General features: G+C 42.2%; 1 protein-coding gene across 2 annotated transcripts in view; it reads left to right on the forward strand.

The window, feature by feature from the left end:
* The window catches only part of LOC149306805 (G protein-coupled receptor kinase 5-like), a 65,907-nt gene that overhangs the window by 37,299 nt on the left and 7,292 nt on the right, over nt 1-21,316 (forward strand). For both annotated transcript variants that reach the window (XM_089539122.1, XM_089539123.1), the window contains exons 3-10: nt 1,847-1,942; nt 5,926-6,038; nt 14,851-14,928; nt 16,037-16,137; nt 17,443-17,535; nt 17,621-17,684; nt 19,405-19,545; nt 20,723-20,913. In XM_089539122.1, coding sequence (XP_089395248.1) covers nt 1,847-1,942; nt 5,926-6,038; nt 14,851-14,928; nt 16,037-16,137; nt 17,443-17,535; nt 17,621-17,684; nt 19,405-19,545; nt 20,723-20,913 — 877 coding nt within the window. The remainder of the gene's footprint in view (nt 1-1,846; nt 1,943-5,925; nt 6,039-14,850; nt 14,929-16,036; nt 16,138-17,442; nt 17,536-17,620; nt 17,685-19,404; nt 19,546-20,722; nt 20,914-21,316) is intronic.

Here is a 21,316-nt window from a genome sequence, read left to right on the forward strand (position 1 = left end):
ATGGATGTTGTCATAAGGAGCAGGCAGGGCCAAGACCTATCATGAAGCCAAGTGAAGCAACCACATCTGGCAAGAGATGCTGGGAAGTTGCGTTACAACCTCCCCACTACCATTATTTCTGCTTTGGCCTCGACTATTCTCCTCTCTTGGAGAGTAGTAGTGTGCTCTTCTCTGAGGGCCTGCTGCTCTCAGATGTGATAGATGACCACTGTCAATATTGGCAGAAGTTTCCATATGCCAGTCTGGCTTATGGAACAGAAGAAGGCATTTTCTAGTCCTTTGCAGAACTTAGGAAAGTTAACTATTTTAGAGCACAGTTCCTAGGTTCCCAATCAGTCATCACAGTCAATGGTTCTGGTCCTCTGGACCAAAATGTCAGCAGGAATGGACAGAAGGTAAATAGTAGTTTTCCCCAATAAGTACCAGGCTATGGTTTCTATGGTCCTGCTGATTCCTAGCAATCTTACATATAATGCTGGACTAAGGGGACCTTGATCTTATCTAGGAGGACACTTATGTTTTCATTGAAACACTCAACTCTGTTCAGCACACTTTTGTTTCCATGGTGAAATAGCCTCTGGAGCAATGGCTATAGCTAGAGAGTGGTTATTTCTGTTCCTACATCATACTTAGCGTAAGCTCTACTCAGATGCTCTTTGAAAGCAGGGAGGTGAGGCATGTGGGCCGTTTAGATGTAGTCCCACCAGCCCTGATGGTGAGAAATAATGCTGGGATCTGCAGTCCTGCAATATCTGGAGCGCCCCATGCTTCCTGTAATGTTTTAAAGCATGAGGAGAAGGCATGGAGCATACCTTTCAGCTTTTCACAGATGACAACCAGGCTATGTATGGCTGAGCATCATCAGAGTGTGGTCAAGATGGCAAAGTTATTAATGAGAAAGAAAACACAAAGCTAGGTGAGGCTTCAGCAGTTTGCTTTGACCTGAGCCTAATGGGAAGAGCAAGATTCTGCCCCCCTCTTCTCTTCCCTCAGCTGAGTTAATAGAGTGCAAATTACTTTTGCACTTTGATCTAAGTTTGCAGCAGTTCAGGTGTGTAAGCTGAGGAAAGTAGAAGGAGGAGAGAGAAACAGACATTCTAAAAGCATTTGAAAAACATGAGATCACAGAGGATGTTGGGATTGCCCCTGCCAAATTGGAACAGTTGGAAGGTGTACATGAGGCCATGCTTGCCAACCCCACCCCAGCTTCCATAGCTCTTCCATCTGTAACTCAACCTTTTGTGCATTGAACCGAAAGGCTTAAGGCTGCAGCTACACTGTTTGACACCACTTTAATCCCCATGGCCCAATACAGTGGAATTCTGGGATTTGTAATTTGTTGTGGCACCAGAGCTCTCAGATAGAGAAGGCTAAATATCTCACAAAACTACAAATCTCAGAATTCTATAGCAATGACTCATGTATCAAACTGCATTATTTCTGCAGTCTGGATAAAGTGTAAGCATATTCCCTCTTGAACATGGTCTTAAGTGGGTGAGCTACCTGTGACTAAGCCTTCCATCCTTTTGGAGGTTGGTAAAATGAGTACCCAGCTTATTGGGTGCACCACTTAGAAAGTGCTGAGATCACTGATAAGTGGTATAGAAATGTACATGCTGTTGCTATAAAGTCATGGAAAACGATCTGGCTCTATCTCTAAAATGGAGTTGCATCTCAAAAGCTATGCCCACATGGTCTTGGAAAGAGCCTAGACTGGATAAATGCCACTCTGAGCTCCTTGAACAGGATTATAATATTTAGCCAGTAAAACCGAGCTATTAAAAATTGCTTAACATTCCAAAACTAATTACACCCTCCGGTCTTTTTCCCCCCTGTGATTTTGCAGGAGGTGGAGGGAAACGGAAAGGGAGGAGTAAGAAGTGGAGAGAGATCCTCAAGTTCCCACACATCAGCCAATGCGATGACCTTCGGAAAAGTGTCGGTAAGTGACAAAGTCAAAACAGTTATGGGTTTTGTTCTCACCACGCAGGAGCTAGATACCGGATGGCAGAAGGTTTCACAAGAGCTCACTGAACTTGCTAGCCAGAGACACAATGAATTGTTATTGCACAACTACTAGATTTCCATGGTTTCTGGTAGCAAGGTTTATTGCTATTACTTTACCTTGGTAAACAGGAAGGATGGCCAATTATTTCAATTATGGCTGCTTAGGTTTAATAATGGACTTATTTTTAATTTTTATTTTTTCCCCACTCTTTAATTCTAAGACAGGGTTAACATGCATAATAGCACATACATCATGGTTATTATGCAACTGTGTCAGCCGTGATTAGCATGTAACCATATAAACCATAGTTTGGCACAGGCAACTGCCAGGAATTTGATAGGCACAGTGGTCCCCCACATCATTTTTAGCCTTTGTTCCACCCCTAAGTGGTGTGAGGGGCAATTTTGCTAAATATTTGGTCTCTCTGGGCTGTTTTGACTCACGAGGGACCCTCTATAAAAGACAAGAAATATTAGATAGGTTCGCCTTAGCATCACCATAAGTCAGAAGCGACCTGAAGGCAAAACAACACACACACAATCTGCAGGGCATTTCTTTTTAGGGGGCTCAAAACACCTTTGAGGGATGCAGGTCTTGCTTGTACTTTGCCCATCCCTGGGCAATATGAGAATGATTGTATCCTCATTCTCACTCTGAATCCCTCCAGCCTCACGCACTCCCATCTCTCCACTACTGTAATTTTAGGATTGTCTACTGTGTCACCACAATTGTGCTAGTTTAAGAACGGAAGCGTACCAGTTTGGCATCATTTCTTATTATGCTTTTCTCCATGATAGTGCTGTGATGATCCATGGTCACATAATCTGTTTTTCACACTGCCAAATGCCACTTTCCAGGAGGAAGGGTGGGAACAAGTGATTGTGCACATTCACACAGTAGCCCCATGCAAGTGATTGTGGTTACCAACCACCTCCCAAAGCTAGCTTCTTGTGATTGGGCACACAACAGCCAGATTCAAAAAGCTTGTAGTGGTGTGATGCCACCTCCAGCCATTAAATCCTAAATAAATGGACTAGGAAATAAAGAGAAGAGTGCATAGTTGCACATAGAAGGGATCAGTATCTCCCTCTGCATTGACCATTCAAAAGACATATACAGGCATAATTTCACATTATGTCTGTGTATGTGAGCCAGTGTGGTGTAGTTATTTGAGTGGTAGGCTACAACTCTGGAGATCAGGATTCAAATCCCTGCTTGACCATAGAAGCCCACTGAGCTTGGACTTTGAGCAGGCCACACACTCTCAGCCTCAGAGGAAGGCAAAGACAACCCCCTCTGAACAAATCTGGCCAAGGAAAGCCCATGATAGGTTCTTCTTAAGGTCACCATAAGTCAGAAATGACTTGAAGGCACACAGAACAACAGCACTTTTAACAGCAGTTTTCTGGCAATGAGAACTAGGGAGTTGAGCCCAAGTTCCACAGCAAAGGTTGGGCTTTGAGGATGGAATGGTAGGATTTAAGAGAGGAACCATGAAGGTGTTCTGGGAAGCCATTGAAAGCATGCAGGACAACAAGAGAGAAAACGGAATTTTGCATGTCAGTCAGGTCAAGATTAGCTCCTGTTTGCTTCACTAGTTTGATGTGGCAAGATTGTCATGGCAGTGAGTATTGTTGTTTGTGTTTCATAGAATTGACAGTGTTATATGAGACTGTGGGGATACACTGTGTTTTAACCCACTCTTGCGCTGTGTTTTAACCCACTCTGGTATTAATAAAAGAACTCCTTGACATTAATAAGAACAGCAATTAGAAACTAACTAATTAGCTGGGTTTTTGCTTGCATGAATCTTTTTTCCATAGAGAAGAACATTCAGTGCTGTTTTCCTTATTCTGCTAAAGTGGGAGTGCAGGATGGTGGATGCTATACAGCAAGTAGAGAAAAACAGGGCTTGTATGTTCGGTGTATTTGAATAAGCCTACTCCTCCCCCAGGCTCTTACAACCTATTCTCCTCATCCACAAACCCAAATCTTGCAATTTGTTTCCGAGGGCTTCAGGCTGAGATGCTAGAAAAAGAATACATTCCTATGCTAGGATGTGTGTTTACAGATATGGCCAAGCCTGTCACATCTGTGGCAGCCAGAGATTGAGGCCTGGAATGTGTAGTGTGCAGCTGAACGCAGCATGGAGCAGACCTCTGGAAGGAGGCAGCCCTGAGAACCTTCTGCCATGGTGGCTTTATGCACGACCTGCAGGCATTTTTATGAAGGGAGCAGTGGGCGATCACTTTCCTAAGAGTTAATATTTTGTTCACCTCCTCTCTGCACAGGAGACAGCCCAAAGTTAAATGGATTTATTGAGCCCTATTCATTCCATACAACTCTCATTAACAGGAATAAAACTTGTTTTGAAGTTAGTGGCTTCTAGCATGCAGGACCCACAGTCTCTTAGAGCAAGTTTTTTTTAGAATCAAAAAATTCTCGTTTTAAATTAGGGAGCCTTGGCTTTCCAAATGTTTTGGATTTCAACTCACGAAAGCCCCAGCCAGCATCAGGGCTGTATTCCCACAGTATCTGGAAGTCAAACAATTCCCTGCCTTTCAATTAAGAAAGTTAGTAGGAGCAATCTCTTTCCTGTGAACTGACAGCAGGAAATACTGATAATGCTTTAACCGTTTGGTAACAAGTATCGTGTTAAATTAGGGACAACAGTATTACAACAACATCAAAAGAAGCAGTATAGTATAAGGTAAGATTGTTGCTGTTGTTTTTAATTGCCATTGAATTTATCGTATGGCGACGCCATGAATGAGAGATATGCCCTTCTCAGATCTTGTAAACTCAGGGCTGTGGCTTTCTTGATTCAGTCTATCAAGCTGTTATGCAGTCTCCCTCTTTTTTGAATTGGATTTGCCAGCCACTCTACAAGCTTCACTTCAAAATTACACTTCTTTAACCCTTGTTTTGCTTGATATGTGTATAGCATATCAAGTCCTCTTCTATGGAAACATTTATTTGACCTCAGCACTTAATAGTTTAGCAGCTGATATTTCTACACTTCCTTTATTTTCACAACATATAGTGGCCCTTTGTGGATAAACCCCCTGTGGATAACACAATCCACGAGTTCTCAAGTCCCATTAAACACATAATAAAAAAGTGTCCCTTATATAAAATGGCAAAATCAAGGTTTACTTTTTGGAATTTATTTATTTTTGAATATTTTCAAGCAATGGATGGTTGAATCCGTGGACAAAGAATCTGTGGATATGGAAGGCCAACTGTATATCATTCTTACCTGTCTGTCCTCTTGTTACCCAGTACTTGGAGGATTTCTTTGTTCACTAGTTAAGCTGTGTGCAAGACAAAATACAGGTACCTTTAGATGTCACAGTAAATCATGATTTGCATTAACCATAATTTGTTGCTGAAGCATGGCAGACAAAGACAAAACAAAACCGTGGCCTCTCTTCTTTATTTCTGGTTTCTGCTTTCCCATCCCTTTTGTCAGCTCTGCTTCAAGTGGGCACTTGGGGAAACAAGCCATGTGGATTTGGATACCAGAGCAAGCTATAGTTTAAGTAAGACAGGAAACCAACAATAAACATTGGATTCAGATTGTGGTTTGTGACTGCATAACAAACTGTGACTTATTAGCAGCAGTTAGTTTGCTCATCACAAGAAGAGTTCAACAAATCACAGCATGGTGTGTCATGACATTTGAAATGGAGGAATCTTCCAATCTGGTCTTGGTGGCCTTATTGGAGACTTCTTCTTTAGGTTAGAATGTGTATTACTTGAAAATGCACAGTGGAAATTAGGTACTCCATCTCCTGGTCATTTTGCTGAATGTGATCCTGGACATCCGTCCCCAGGTCTTGCCCCAACGATGCCACTGCATTTTATAGAATTGCCCATTTGTGAAAATAACCACTTCTCCATCTCTTCCTTCACAGAACGGGACTACAGTAGTCTTTGTGACAAGCAACCCATTGGTCGACTGCTCTTCCGTCAGTTCTGTGAGACCCGGCTAGACCTCCTACGGTGCATCCATTTCCTGGACGCTGTGGTAAGGCGAGTGCACGGCCTGGAGCAGATCTGACTCAGAGGGATATTTGTTCTTTGGAGCTGGACTCCATGGACATTTTGTTCACAGATTGTGGGTAGCCTCTGTTTTGAAAGATCAAGCAGATTCTAAGCAAGTGGGGGGACATAGTTTCAAATTTCAACCCTAGAATCACCAGTTGAAAGGAACATGTAGGACCAAGAACCAGGTGATGGAAGGACTCTTCTCTGTCTGAAACCACATCTGTCAATCCAAGCAGAGAAAACATGGCTATATAAACAGAGCTAGAGCTTGGAGAATACACACTGAAATGAATTTGTTACCCTTAAGGGAGCCAGCATGGCGTGGTGGCTTATTGGAATAAGACCTGGAGAGCAGAGTTTGAATCCCGTGTAAGGCAAGGGCGCACTCTGTGATACAAGTGTGCACTGATCCCCGACATATTGGAAGAAGAATTGGCAGTCCCCTATATCTGAAAGACTGAAAAACACTGGCCAACAAGTTGTGTTAGTTGTAGGCCAGCAACATCTGTTCCCTGTCCCTGGGCTAGTTCCTCCATTTCTAGAATCCATTTGATGACTTAGATTAAAAAAAGAATAAAGGGCAAACTAGTCAACATTTCAATATTCAATCTTTAAAAGTGTGTACCAGGGGCAGGGTGAAAGGATATCTTCTGTTTCCTTTTCTTCAATTTCTCTCCCTGTTGGGGCTGCCTTCTGATTTGCTCAGAAGAGTAAGGCTGTCTTTAAAAGGAAAAAAAATTACAGGAGAAAAACTGAATTCCTAAAGAGCAACCCCATTCCATCCCAATGACATGTAATTTAAAATTCAGCCCTTCCTCTGAAATAATATCCTAGTGTTTTTGTGAGCTTCGTCCCCCTTTCTGCCCCCACCTTCTTCTTCCTTTTCAAAAGTCTGCTGATTCTGGAAGCATTTTTCATCCAGCAGAATGAGCCACTGCTCCAGGTCATGCCAAATCATTTTAATCTTAAAGTAAATTCTTATTCCTTTGTCCCCCCCCCCCTTTTATGCACCAGTCCAGTGTTTCTGATCTGAAATCCATTTGCTCTTGTTTGACCCTCCTCTGAGGCCAGAAGGCACTTTTAGATTCTGTTTAAGAGGGAACATAAGCCTCATAAAATGATCTGTGTTTCCCATTACCAAATTGTTTATGCAACTGAAGATTTCTCTCTCTTTCTGAACTAAGGAGTGAGCTTGGTGAACCCACTTAAATTTAGGTCAGCATGATGTGCAATGGGCCCACCGACCCAGCCAGCAAATTTTAAACCAGCGTCCAAAAAAAGTTTGGACTTTTTTTCCTTATTATTATTTGCATTAGCTTGTTGAACATGAATGACAGGAATGCCGATCTGGTCAGATGGCTGCTAAACGGGAAACACATGCTCAGAAAGTGATACTCTGCAAGGCCGTGACAATTCAAGCTTGTAAAAAAGCATGGTTATGAAAATGTGGTTATTTAAATTTGACACACAAAATAACCCTACCTGAGGGTCTTTTTGTGAGAAGAAGAAAATGAGGAATATTTGATGCTTTAGTAGTGGTGTTCACCAGGGACCCCAGAACTATTTCTAAGGTGGGAAGGACTCAACATGGGTACATTGGCTGTTATTAATTTTGACTCCTTGCGGGTACATTTCCAAATTACTTTTCCCATCCCTTGACATTGAAAATATCTTGAAATATGAAATCTTTTACAGCTATAGTGTGTACTTACACGTGTCCTCCATGTTTCAGTGTAACTTATACCCATGTAAGTGTGAATATGATACATTTCAGGCAGTTTTTATAGTTGCTAGGAAGCTCAAGAATAGTAGTTATCTCAATATTAATTAGCATGGCATAGTGGTTTGAGTGTTGGACTACAACTCCGGAGATCAGGGTTCGATTGCTAGGTTGGCCATAAAACCCACTGGGTGGCCTTGGGAAAATTACATATGCTCAGCCTCAGGGGAAGGCTATGGCAAACCTCCTCCAAACAAATCTTGCCAAGAAAACCCACATCATAGGTTGGCCTTAGGGTCATCATAAGTCGGAAATGACTTGAAGGCACACAACAACAACAACAACAAAACAATAATTTAATAAACTTCTCAATAATTCCTCAGGACACTCCCCCACACATGGATCTGGATATTCCAGTTTTGCTAGATAGTTTTAGCCTAGTCTTGAGAAGCTTGAGTCCCCAGCATCTGGTTTTGTATTCCATAGTGCTGAATGACTGGGAAAGATCTCCATCTTTCCTAACTCATGCTACGAAGGCTATTTCTCCATCTCTTGTATATAGACACCAAGAAACCTAGCACTAAGTTTTTCTCCCCAGGAACTCAGCAGCTAGGTTATTCTTGCTTGCTCAGGGTCCAAGGCTGGTCTAGGGAACTGTGTTGTTGATCACCTTCTCCCATCAGCTGATGCTGGATAATGATGAAGGACTGATAGAGGATGAAGTCCCAACTTCTCAGAGGGCCACAGATTCCCCATCCATAGTCTAAGTTTAAACTAAAGCTTATTGCAGATAAGATGTGTGCAGGCTTTATTTATTTCTTTATTTGTTTAATTGTGCACTTTTGCTCTACTCTTCAGCTAAATAGGCTCCCAAAGCAGTTTGAACAGAGCAAGAACATGAGAATCTGTGCCATTAGACTTGCAGTCTAAAACAGACTGAAGAAGATCAATTGGACCTACTGGTAAATGGCTTAAATAGAATAGCAAGGATTTTTGGCTTGCAGTATTTTAACAATAACTGCCACGAAAAGGCACCCTTTCCTTAACTCATATGCTTCTTCTGAAAGGAAAAAACCTTAAGTTAACCAGGAAATAATTTTTGTGCGCCCAAGTCTGAACTCCAATTATTTCTAGTACTCAAAACAAATTGTAAAGCTCAGCGTTCCTTCTTTCTAAGGGCACCTTTTTTTGTATTGGGCATCAGTTGGTGGATTTCAAGATGCTGGTAAAAAATAAAGTTGATACTGCAAGTCCAAAGTTTGCCTACATTTGACCTAAAAGGCATAACATAAATGGAAGTGAGACAAGTGGACAGATTGATGTACTAGTTAGTAGCTAGTTAGAAGCTGTGGTTTACATTTATAACCCATTGCCAGCGTGCTTGTCCGTTAACCTTTGGATTTGGTTTAGCTACAGTTAAAATTTCCCAGTTTCTGTGCCCTCTGAAGGCTGTGTACCACTTTGGTCTTTTAATTGTGTGAATGTTATTTTAATACTGTGTAGGCCATATTGTGGGTCCCTGGGGCAGAAAAAGTTGGATATAAATAATCAATTCAATTTAAGCTACAGGAGATTAGTTCTTTATCTCCCCATGTTCCTGTTGCTCAGTGGGTTCATTCTGCAGCCACCATCAAACTAATCCCTGTTCTGCAGCAATTGTTCTGCAGCCGACAAATTGAATAAGAACAAATCCTCAACCATCAGCAGAATGTGGGGTCAGCATGTGGGTGGGTGGGTGTTTTTACAGCCTTGCTTCCTCATCTCTCACAGGTCTGTGGCTCCAAATCATCATCCTGTTGGCTACTGTCGTGGTGTGCCTTCAACCTGGTTCCAATTTATGGATACCCTAAGGCCATCATGGGGTTTCCCTGGCAAGATTTGGGGTTTGCCATTGCCTTCCTTTGAGGCTGAAACAGTGTGACTTGACCAAGGCCACCTAGGGGGTTTCCATGGCTGAGCTGAGCTTTGAACCCAGGCCTTCCAGAGTACTAGTCCAGCACTGAAACCAATACACCACGGTAGCTCTCTGATGGCTACTTTCCAACTCATCAAATGCAGGATCTGTCAAAGTTCTGTGGTTCCTTCTCTAAACATTCCCAGCATCTCCAGCACCTCGCCCTGAGAAGAACCACCGCCTTCTTGTGGTCCTCCTCTCTTTTGAATGTGTGGGTGGCCCTGCATGCTGGCTCATGGAAGAGTTTCTAGTGAGCACCCTTGCAGTCAAGCCAGAACAAAGCACTTCCCTCGGGAGATACTGCACATTCCTTCCCATTTCATTCTCATCACTGCAGCCCTTTCCAGTAAGGAAAACACAGATGTCACTTGAGCCTTGAGAATGACAGTGACCCATCAACCATCCCAGCTATGTGGATCCCACCAGTTTCCTATTTTGGCTCTTCCTGTTTTTAAAAGGGGAACAGGGAGCCTTGTGTGTCTTTTTCAAAAATAAATCGGAGGAATCAGGCATACACCTGTTCTGCCCTTAACTTCAATTAGTTACTTCTTTGAATCTGGCTTCCCTACTGTAGCCTAGTGTAGCAAGTCACCTTCACATCTGACTCCAGCACAGCTTGGGAGTTACTTTTAAGAGGTAATTAGTTACAGTCATAGTTCCAGCTCCCCTATCAAGTTGTTAGTTGTCCCCATGGTTACAATTTTTAGAAGTAATTCTTTCCTTTCTTATTATTGAAGAGCAATTAAAAGGGTCAGTTTTTGACTACTTTAAAAATCAGAGTTCTTACAAATATGCTATACCTATAAAGGCAACCAGAGGCATATCTGCTCTGCACAGCAGTTTGATCCCACTTTAACTCCATTGGCTCCATCTGTTGGAATGCTGGGATCTGTAGTTTGTGAAGGTACTTGGAGTTCTCTTTGCAGTACCTGCCCCCAAACTACAGATCCCAGGATTCCATACCATGAAGCCATGGCAGTTAAAAGTGGTATCATACTGCAATAGCTGTGCAGTATGGATAGATTCTTAGACTGCTGTTACAATGCAGAATTAATGCAGATTGACACCATTAAACTGTCATGGCTCCTTCCTGTGAAACCCTGAGATTTGTAGTTTGTGGCGGCACCAAAGATCTCTGATAGAAAAAGCTATCTCACAAAACTACAAATCCCAAAATTGTATAGCATTGAGCCATGGGAATTAAAGCGATGTCAAACGACATTAATTCTGCAGTGCTGACGCAGCCCAAGACACAGGACAGATATACTGCAAATAAGTAACATTATTCCTTGTTAACTTGCAGCTGTAATTTCACTCAGTTATGCCTTAGCTTAGCTATTGTAAAAAGGAATTAATTACAAGAAAGCCAGCCTTTGAAGCTAGTTACTTCCAAAATGCTGGGCTTTCCTACTGAAATCAGTTCTATCCAGTGCATGCCAGGCCAATTAACCCTTCACCTGCTCCTCCGCATCCCTGTCCCTTGGGACGAGATTGCGGTTGGGGTCATTTTCTTGTTTCTTTCTGGTCTCCTAGCACCAAGCTCTGTTCCAAAACATTTCAGAGGCGACCTGCAGGTCAGATTTTTATAGCTGCAGCATGCTCCTCTTCAAAAGTCAAGCAAACAGTGTGAGTCCCGTGCAAATGGCCAGGAAAAGGGAAAGTGGAACATTGGAGAGGCAGAAAGAATGCACTAATGTGGAGTAGTGGTTTGAGCACGGACTAGCACTCTGGAGACCAGGGTTCGAATCGCCTCTCAGCCATGGAAAGCCACTGGGTGACACTGGGCAGGTCACACACTCTGAGTCTCAGAAGACCCTGTGACAGATTCACTTTAGGGTCACCATAAATGAGAAACGGCTTGAAGGCACACAGCAGCAACAACAAACCAGTCTTATAAGGGGCAAGCTTTCCGGACTCCCAGGTCATTCATTATAACAAGGAACACCTGGCAACCCTATGTGTTACAGTAATGAACATTATTTATAATGAATTAATTCTTTTTTTTAAAAAACAATGACTGGGATTTTTGAGTCACCAAGGAACAATTTTTCTGCATTACTCAAGCGAGAGGGAGAGTGCTGAGAAGAATGTTCTTTTTTTATCTTAGCAGAAGGTGGATTGGAGGGTCCAGCTCCCCTCCACATTTTAAAAACGTTTAAGCAAAGGTTCTGCCTGGCATAGTGCCACAGGAGCCTGGCACTTGCTTTTGACACAAGGCAGGAGGTTTGGCCAGTTGCCAGCCACTTTTACTGGAGAAACTAACATGGCACTCTGCTTAAAAACAGTCACTCATGTTACTCAGCCACTCCAAGAATCGTGGTTGATAGCTGTGGGATCATGTGCTGCTTTGGGATACAACCTTTGAGATACAAGAACTTGATACAAGGAACGCCTTGGGTCCCTTCTGGGAGAAAGGCGGCATGCAAATGAAATCAACAAATTAATTAAAAGAAAGAACATTGTATAAAAATTTTAAAATAGTGGGGAAAGGTCCCCATGCATATAGTGAAGAGGGGCAACACTTCTTACCTTATGATGTAAGAGGAATTGCTAAAAGGGTTGCCACATCTCAGGGTCTGGACCCCTTTCTCCAGTTTGCAGGGCAAGAGAGCTGCCTTGAAAAATGTGTGTATATGTGTGTCTATATAATTTTCCTCATTTGTTAGACTTGGTGTTTTGTGTGAATGCTCAATTTATCATGATTTGTGACATTCCCAAAGCCTGCCTCCTGGGACATCATGATGACTTGTCCCTAAGTCTTAGCCTGCAATAGTACTGACCTGCCAACCATAATTGCTAATGAATAATGCAATGTGTTGCTCTCTTCCTCCCTCAGATAATGCACAATATGGGAACAAGTTTTGGGGGGCATCATGGGATGTCTCACCTAAATACTCAGATTCTGTCTGATCTTGGAAGCTGGGCAGTCCTAGTTAGTATTTGGATGGGAGACCAAACAAATACCAGGTGCTTTAAGTGTTATATTTTGGAGGAAGGTGATGGCAAAGCCACCTCTGAGTATTCCTCGCCTACGAAAACCCTATGAAATTCATGAGTTTGCTATAAGTCAACAGGAGACTCAAAGGCATATATGTGCTGGGTTAGGTAGATAAATAGCCTGACATGGCAGAAGGAAGCTAACTATATTCCTGTTGTGTCGGTGCTTTGCTGAGGTGAGATCCGGTTTTATGTTGTTCTGTCATTCAGTTCTTATTTGCTTAAAACCAAAGGTCCTTGCAAAACAGGAGAAAAAACAAACCTACAATAGATGAGTCAACATAACCTTAGTAGATCAGTGTACTGTACTGTAGATAATTTTCATCAAATTTCAGAGGAACCGTTGCAGGTAATGCAACTGTAATATTTTTTCCTGGGACTGGTTGCATGTCACGCTGATGTGCGATCTTCACTCCCACTTCATCTATTCAATAAGGGTATCTAGCTAAGAAGTGCAGTATCCCTCTGCCCCATCAGACATCAGTTTGAATCGGCTCTAGTCAGTAATACTGTTGCCTACTGCAGCAGATCTGACCCAGCTGGCCATTATCTCTGCTCTCAGATAAGTGACTCAAGTGTAACAAATATCACAGTTGCTAGGTAGCCTCAAAGGAAGCTTTCTCTGAACTACTTCTAGTTCACCTTAGAGCTAAATGAGGAAATGTGCCTTATACCCATTTAGCACAAGGAAGGAGGATGTTGTCAGACTATAGTTCCCATCATCCGTGCCTGTTGTCTCTGCTGGCTAGGGCTGCTGAATGTTGCTGGTCCCCATTCCTGGCACAGCAAAGGCAATGCAATTGTCTCCTTCTTCCTTGTGTCTTTTGAGGACATGAGTTTGATGGTAGAAAACATGTTTTGCATAGGTAAGGCCCATTTTCATTCCATGGCATTTACAGTTACATGGAAGCATAAAGTGATGCCCTATATCATGGGCAGATCTATTTTATTATTTATTCTAGAGTTTGGAAAGGTGACTTTATAACTCTCAGAATTCACCAGCCAGCATGGCCTTTGGCCTTGGGAGATTCTAGGAGCTGTCATCGAGGAAAGTAATTTTCCCAAGCTCTGCACTAGAGTTTCAGGCAGAGGTCTGTGCCTTCCCTTGGTCCTTTAAAAATATATATATGGGGTACTGGGAATTGTAACTGGAACCTTCTGTATGAAAAGCATGCACTCTGTTGCTGAACAATGACCCAGTCTTTCCAGTGCTACACCCAGAAGGTAGTAGAAAGTAAAAAAGGATCCTTAGATGGTGAGACACCAAGGCTTAGAAAGAGAGAGGTTTTGTATATAAAAGGAAGATGCCAGCCACAGATGCTGGCGTAACGTCAGGAAGAAACTCTTCTAGAACATGGCCACATAGCCCAAAAAACCCACAAAAAACTATGTTTTGTGTATAGTTGGACATAAACTATACAGTTGGAAAAAATATGCACTTGCAAAACTACAGTTGGAAAAATGAGAGGGACACGTTAGATTTGTTAAGCACTGAAATGAAAATATGTACTCAAACATATGCACTCAGTTGCAAATGAAACCCTTACAACAGTATGAAGCATCTTCCTTTTAGCCAGAACCTCTTGCTTTTCACCTTTACTTTTGTTCCATCGACTGCTATGTAAAATGAACTAGTTTTAAATGGTCATCTGAATTGTGCTTGCCAGATGGGGAAAAAAAAGAGGCTTGGTTTTAAAGATATACCAGTTTTGGCAATACAGATTTGATGAAATAGCTAGATTGTCTCTTGCGCTGGTGCAAATGCCACAGAGTTGGGTCCATGAGCCAGTGGATTGTGCTACACAGTAGATAAGAAGTATGGTAGAGAGGTTGCCATTGATATAGGGTGCAAGCAAGGGGCAAAGATTGCCCTGCATGTCTGACTTGGTTTGTTTTTAATGTGGGATGACAGATGGAGAATTTGCGCGGTTGGAGTATATACTTAAAAAAAACCTGGAACGATGTGTAAGAAAGAACTAGAACAGAGGGGTACCACCTTAGATCTGTGGTCAAGGGCCTCCTAAGGTTATCAGAGACACAGTCTCAGCTCTGATGGGGAGAAAGGATCTTATTTTGGGAAGGCAATTCAGTAAGTCATGATTATCTTCTTTTCTCTCTCAGGCAGAATATGAACTTTCCCCAGATGAGAAGCGCAAGGAAATGGGAGAAGACATTATCCACCAGTTCTTCAACAGTGAGGTACATATTTTGTCTATATGGAATAAAGCTGTGTTTAAGGTTGTGATGGTGCAGGTGGTGAGGAGGCATGTCTTCAGCTGAATCTGCATTGCAGAAATAATGCAGTTTGACACTGCTTTACCTGACATGATTTAATCCTATGGAATTCTGGGATTTGTAGTTTAGTGAGATATTCAGACTTGTCAGACAGAGGGCTCTGCTGCCACCACAAGCTACAAATCCCAGGATTCCATAGGATAGTGCCATGGCAGTTAAAGTGGTTTTGAACTGCATTATTTGTGCAGTACAGATGCAGCTTTTTATGAAAGAATCAATACCAGCAATATTTGATATTTATATGGCACAATACAGATGCTGAAATATATATATATTTCTTTCAAACCCAGGGTTGTGGTTTCCTTGATTGCACCCCATTACCACATTCCCAGCATCTGTGCATTTGGTAAAAATGTCTGAAGTAGGTGCGTAGCATTGTACATACAGAGGTGCCCTTTTGAGTTATTATGCTAAACACAGAGATACCAAGGTAAAGGGGCTGATGTGTGCGCCATTGTCAGGAGGAGGACTAGTGGGCACAACCTGTTCATCTGGAATATGCATGTTGTGGGAATAGGTAAATAAGTGATACAGAGTAGAAAACACCTTGTTTAGGTACACCTTGGTGTTCCTGTTGTTTCATCTTACAGTCAAAAAAGGGAGCTAACATGGTGTAGTGGGTTTGAACATTGGCCTATGACTCTGGAGACCATTCTCTCAGGGGAAGGCAATGGCAAACCTCTTCTGAACAAACCTGGCCAAGAAAACCCCACAATAGTTTCACCACCTTAGTCTCACCACAAGCCAGCAACTACTTGAAAAGCACACAACGACAACTGTCAAAAGAAAACAGGAACCAAAGAATTCTTCTGGAACTATTTGAAAATCACTTAGTTTAGCTAAGTGAGCTGAGCCAAAAGGAGCCAGGGAAGAAGGTGTTCCAAATCTGGGAGTCTTGTGGAAGTGGAAGTTTAGAATGAAATTCCTCATTCACAACAGCCTGGATTCATTGTGGTTTGTTATGCATGTCACTTGTGGCTGATTTTGTTGTCATGTCTTGTTTTGGTCTTAGTCCCTGGGCTATATGGGAGAGATCAGCCAGTCCCTCATGACTCAGTGCACCGAGAACCTAGAGAGGAACGCATGCAAAGACCTCTTCAGCAGTTGCGTGCAGTGAGTGCTGGGCCTTCTGGAGTTGTAAGGCCGGAGGGAAGGGAAGGGTGGCTTGGGATCCCTTATGCAACCTTCCTGTGTATTTGTATTTGTTAAGTATGTCTTGCTGGATGCATTCCAAAGTTATTTTACAGTAAATGGTCTATCATGCCAAGACCAATTTGGAGGGTTGTAATGTCTTAGAAATTTGTAAGTGAACTCTGGGCAACGCTTACTGTTAATATCTAGTGTAACATTGGCACCACAATAGTTAATTTTGGTGCTGGTTTCTGCAGTACATTGAGCAAATCAAGTATACTAGAGTATAGATAAGTGTTTGTTTTATCATGATAGGAATGAATTTCAACTCATCCCAGGTTTTGCATGCATCTTTCTCTATAACGGCCATAAAAAGAGTGGATTTTGTCTCTGATTAGCCTCAATGTAACTTTTCATCCTTAATCTTAACCATTTTGTTAAAACCAGGTGGTTCCATAAATCACAGTAGAAGCTGACTTGGGTCAAGCAAACCACTGTTAGATTCAACCATAATTCCTTGGGTTTGGACAACCTGGCAAGCCATGGTTAATCACAAATGGAAGCAGAAACTGCACTAAAGGAGGGGAGTGTGTTTTTCTGTCCAGATGGGGCCAGGTCATCCAGTGTCCAGTTAACCAGCTCTTTGGTGTTTAGAATTGAAGCCCGAATCTTATCAAAAAGCCTTGAAAGATATAGAAATTCATTTATATGCTACCTTTCTCCCAGAAGGGACCCAGAACGGCTGAATTTTCTTACTGGTTAGTTACAGATTGGGCAATACAGTGGTGCCTCGGGTTACGAAATTAATTCGTTCCGCTGTCAATTTCGTAACCCGAAAGGCTTTCGCAAGCCGAATCCCCATAGGCGCTAATGGGGAAAAGCCGCTTTTTGGTGCGAAATCGCGCCGAAAAGCACCAAAAGTTTTTTCGTAACCCGAAAAAACTTTCTTAACCCGAAACAGTTTTTTTAAATTATTTTTTTTCGTATCCTGAAAATTTCGTAACCTGGGTAATTCGTATCCCGAGGAACCACTGTACCAGGCAAAAATGCCTTTGATTCTTAGGAAATCCACCTAGAGCAGGGATAGAGAACTTGTGGCTCTCCAAATGTTGTTGGACTCTTCATTTCCAGCATCCCTCAGTACTATCGGTCCTGACTAGGGCTGATAGGAGTCGCAGTCTTACATTTTGAGGTCACAACTCATCTCACTTAGGCCTGTAGAGGTGGCATGAGTACTGAAGATTGGGACATCATCCAACTCAATTTTAATTGCTGTCTCTTTCATAGACGCTTGCATGAATACTTGAGCGGAGCCCCGTTCACGAACTATCAAGATAGCATGTATTTTGACAGATTCCTCCAGTGGAAATACCTGGAAAGGTAAGGCAATGTTTAGATGAGCACTCGCTGATGCACCTGAGAATGGTCTTTAAGTATGGTTTTTTTGGCCTTCTTGTCATTGTAGACAATCAGTGACCAAAGACACCTTCAGGCAATACCGGATCCTTGGCAAAGGAGGCTTTGGAGAGGTAGGTTGCTTCTGCTGTAGGGTGCTGGGGCACTTCTAGACTAATGAAACCTAATATACAGGTTGATTATATATTTGGCCTTAAGTTATCACATTGGTAGTGAACTACTTGTCAAAAGGAGAATTATACCTGAACCATATACTGGATATTCCCTTCGTAAACAAGTTCAACATTTTGTCTTGTAATTTTTTTTAACTTTAGGTGAAAATATATCTGCCTCATAATGTTTTGGTAAAGTACGGTACATCTTTCTATTTAGATCTATGCAATTGAGTTATCAGCTTTTACAAATTTAAGCATTTGGACCAACTGGAAAGTATCATAATATAATTCTTCATTTGATAGGGCTAGACATCCTTCTGATACTTGGTCTTATATATGAACCTTAAAGATTTTCCCTGCTATACATTTCTCTATATTTTTTGCCATTTTTTAAATGTTGTCTTATGTACTGATACTGACAGTTAGCTCCTGGTAGATTACCTCCAAAGGTATATAGCCCTTGACAGAATGGCCCTTTGCTTTAGAGGGACTGTAGTCCCATTCAGAATGAAATCAACACTAACTCTTCAGACGGATGCAGCACCTGCCAACAAAATCTCCATCTTGTCTGTGTCCTCACTTTATTTGTCCCTCATCCAGTGCATTACTGATTCCAATTCAGTACTTCCACTGAATTATATCCTGGAATCAGATATAAATGAGAAAACAAGCAAGTACCATCAGCATGCTGATACCTCTTCTAATTCCCCTGATGACCTTAGTTAGAAAGCAAGCGGCAAAATGGTACTCCCCTCCACACCTCCACACCATACATGTGCCACAGGGCTGAACTGTAGTCTCCTACCGCCACCTTCTGGCATGCAGTTTCTGAGAAAGTAGTGAAATAAAAAGATACCAATAAATAAAAGTTTTTAGAAGTCTCAGGAAAGCCATCAGGGCAAATTGGAGCTGAGAGGACAGTTTGGTTTTGCAAAGTCAAATTCCAGACCTCCCAAGTCCTGATGTTGCCACAGGAACTGGAGTCCTATCCCCTGCTTCCCCTCTTCTCTTTCCTCCATCAAATTTTTGACAGTGGTGGATCAAAAAGAAAAGAGACAGAAATGTAAAGTTCCCACCCTTTGAACACTCATTGGGGTGTAAAAGGGGGAACAGAGATTGTATAGGACAAGTATCCTGTGAGAGTGCAGAATGGGTTGTAAAACTGACAGATAAACAATAAAGGCTATTGGTTGCTAGATGTATGCATGAATGCCTTTTTTGTACCAATTTGAGTTTGGGTATAGGAATGTGTGCCTATCAATACAATTTCAGTCTGGTTCATTTCAAGTAGGTGTGGCACTAATGGGGTGAATCTAGGGGAAAATACTGCAAGGTGACTATGAATTTTTCTTGCTAGTCTAGACAAGCCCTAGGAATCAGTAGTAATAATAGGTAGTCAGCTACAAACTGATCACATAACATAAGGCAATGCAAAAGCCCCACTTCCTTTGTTGTAAAGAATCACAAGTACTTTGTATTTCATGGTTACTTTATATAATTTATTGAAGCTATGGGTAGCAAGGGTTGAGAGGAGAAAGAGCTCCATTGCAAATTTAAACTGCCCGATGTAAATATTACAAATAAATACAGTAGTGGAATCCTTTTAATGTGGTCTCAGATAGTGAGCGCCAATAGGCTTGTAGCCAAAATGGGACTGTACCCAAAATCTTGTCTGTAGGTTTGCGCATGCCAGGTGCGAGCTACAGGGAAGATGTATGCCTGCAAGAAACTGGAGAAGAAGCGCATCAAGAAACGGAAAGGGGAGGCCATGGCACTGAATGAGAAGCAGATTCTGGAAAAAGTCAACAGCCGGTTTGTGGTGAGTGTAAGAGACTTGCTGCTGATCACAAAACTTATTATCTGCCGAAGGCTGAATGCTTTCAGGTGGCTCTGTTGCCTGGCATTTGCACTCTGCATGCACCAACACATCCTACCAACAGTTACACACTGATGGTTTGTCAGGGACACAGGAAGAACTGGATAATGGCATTTCTTTCCCAGACTCTCCTCTCCTGGGCAAATTATCCCTGTGATCTGTGATCAAATCACATCAGAGCTTGGAAATTTTACAGTTGTATACTGCATGTCAGAATCCTGAACCAACATGGTCACTGACCATGGTGCCTGAGGGATTTAGGGAGCTATACTTCCAAAATGTAATGTTTTCAAATTCTGGAAAGATTAGCTAGAAACCTTGGGGATATATTTTCAGTCAATGTAGACCAATTTCTCATAACCATGCACCATCCAAATATGTTAGATTTCACTCCCTTACCAATCTGTGGATAATGGGGGTTGCAGTCCAAGAATTTGGAGGGCACTTGATTAAGTAAAACAGGTGTAGACAATATACCAAGCTATAGATAGTTGGTAGATGGTTAGAGCATGATATAATGGTTTTGAATGTTGGACTATGGCTCTGGAGACCATGCTTGGAGTCCCTGCTCAACCCTGGAAATCCACTGGGTGACCTTGGACAAGCCACACTCTCTCAGCCTCAGAGGGAGGCAAAGGAAACCCTCCCCGAACAAATTCTGCCAAGAAAGCCCTGTAATAGGTTAGCCTGAGGGTTGCCATAAGTCAACAAAACTTGAAAGCACACAACAACAGATGATGGTGCTGATGGGCCAGTATGAGGACGTTCTTTATATTCTTAAGCAACTCAATACCAGTTTCTGGGAGAGAACTGTTTCCTTTCCTCTGCCTTGCCTGTGGACATGTTAAAGGTAATTCATTGGCCACTGTGAGAAACAGGATATTGGGAGATATAGATATTTTAAAGAGGATCAAGTAGGACAGTTTGGCAGTGGAACCAACTACTTGGAGAAGTGGTGGGATCCTTTTCTCTGAACATCTTCGAGAAGAGGATGAACAGCTACCTGTTAGGGACATTTCAGGTTGAGTTCCTTCTTTGAGCAAGGGGTTGGACACAATGGCCTAGTGAGCTCTTTTCAACTCTATGGTTCTATTATTATTCTTGTTTTGTGTGCCCACAGGTCAGCTTAGCTTATGCCTATGAGACCAAGGATGCTCTCTGTCTGGTACTCACCATCATGAATGGTGGTGACTTGAAGTTTCACATCTACAATATGGGCAACTCTGGCTTTGACAACGAGCGGGTCACCTTTTATGCTGCAGAGATCTGTTGTGGGCTTGAGCACTTGCACCGGGAGGGTATTGTGTACAGGTGAGAAAGAGGTGGGCATAGTTTCCAATGGCCCAGAATGCAAGAATAGGAACAGGAAAAGGAACAGGGAGAAGAGAGCTTTTCTTTGTTTTTGTAGAGTTGAGAGATCTGTGCAGGAGTGGGATCAATGGTGTTTGTTTGCCTTATTGAAGTTAACTGAAACATCTTTTAAGTCACAATTCCTGGTTCATATGTTAAGGATGAGCTAACTCTGCTAAGCTGAACCTGGGTGCAGTTTTATTATTTCACTTGGAGACCTCACATGCTCTCTGCCTCAGGGAAAGGCAATGGCAAATCTCTTCTGAACAAATCTTGCCAAGAAAACCACATGATAGTTTCTCCTTAGGAAAATGACTTGAAAGCACACAGCAATCTCTTCATGTTAGTAGTCATTGTGTCATCT

The sequence above is a fragment of the Sceloporus occidentalis genome, unplaced genomic scaffold (assembly GCF_023333645.1).
Source record: "Sceloporus occidentalis isolate IW3139 unplaced genomic scaffold, rSceOcc1.0.p SCAF_9, whole genome shotgun sequence".
NCBI lineage: Eukaryota > Metazoa > Chordata > Lepidosauria > Squamata > Phrynosomatidae > Sceloporus > Sceloporus occidentalis.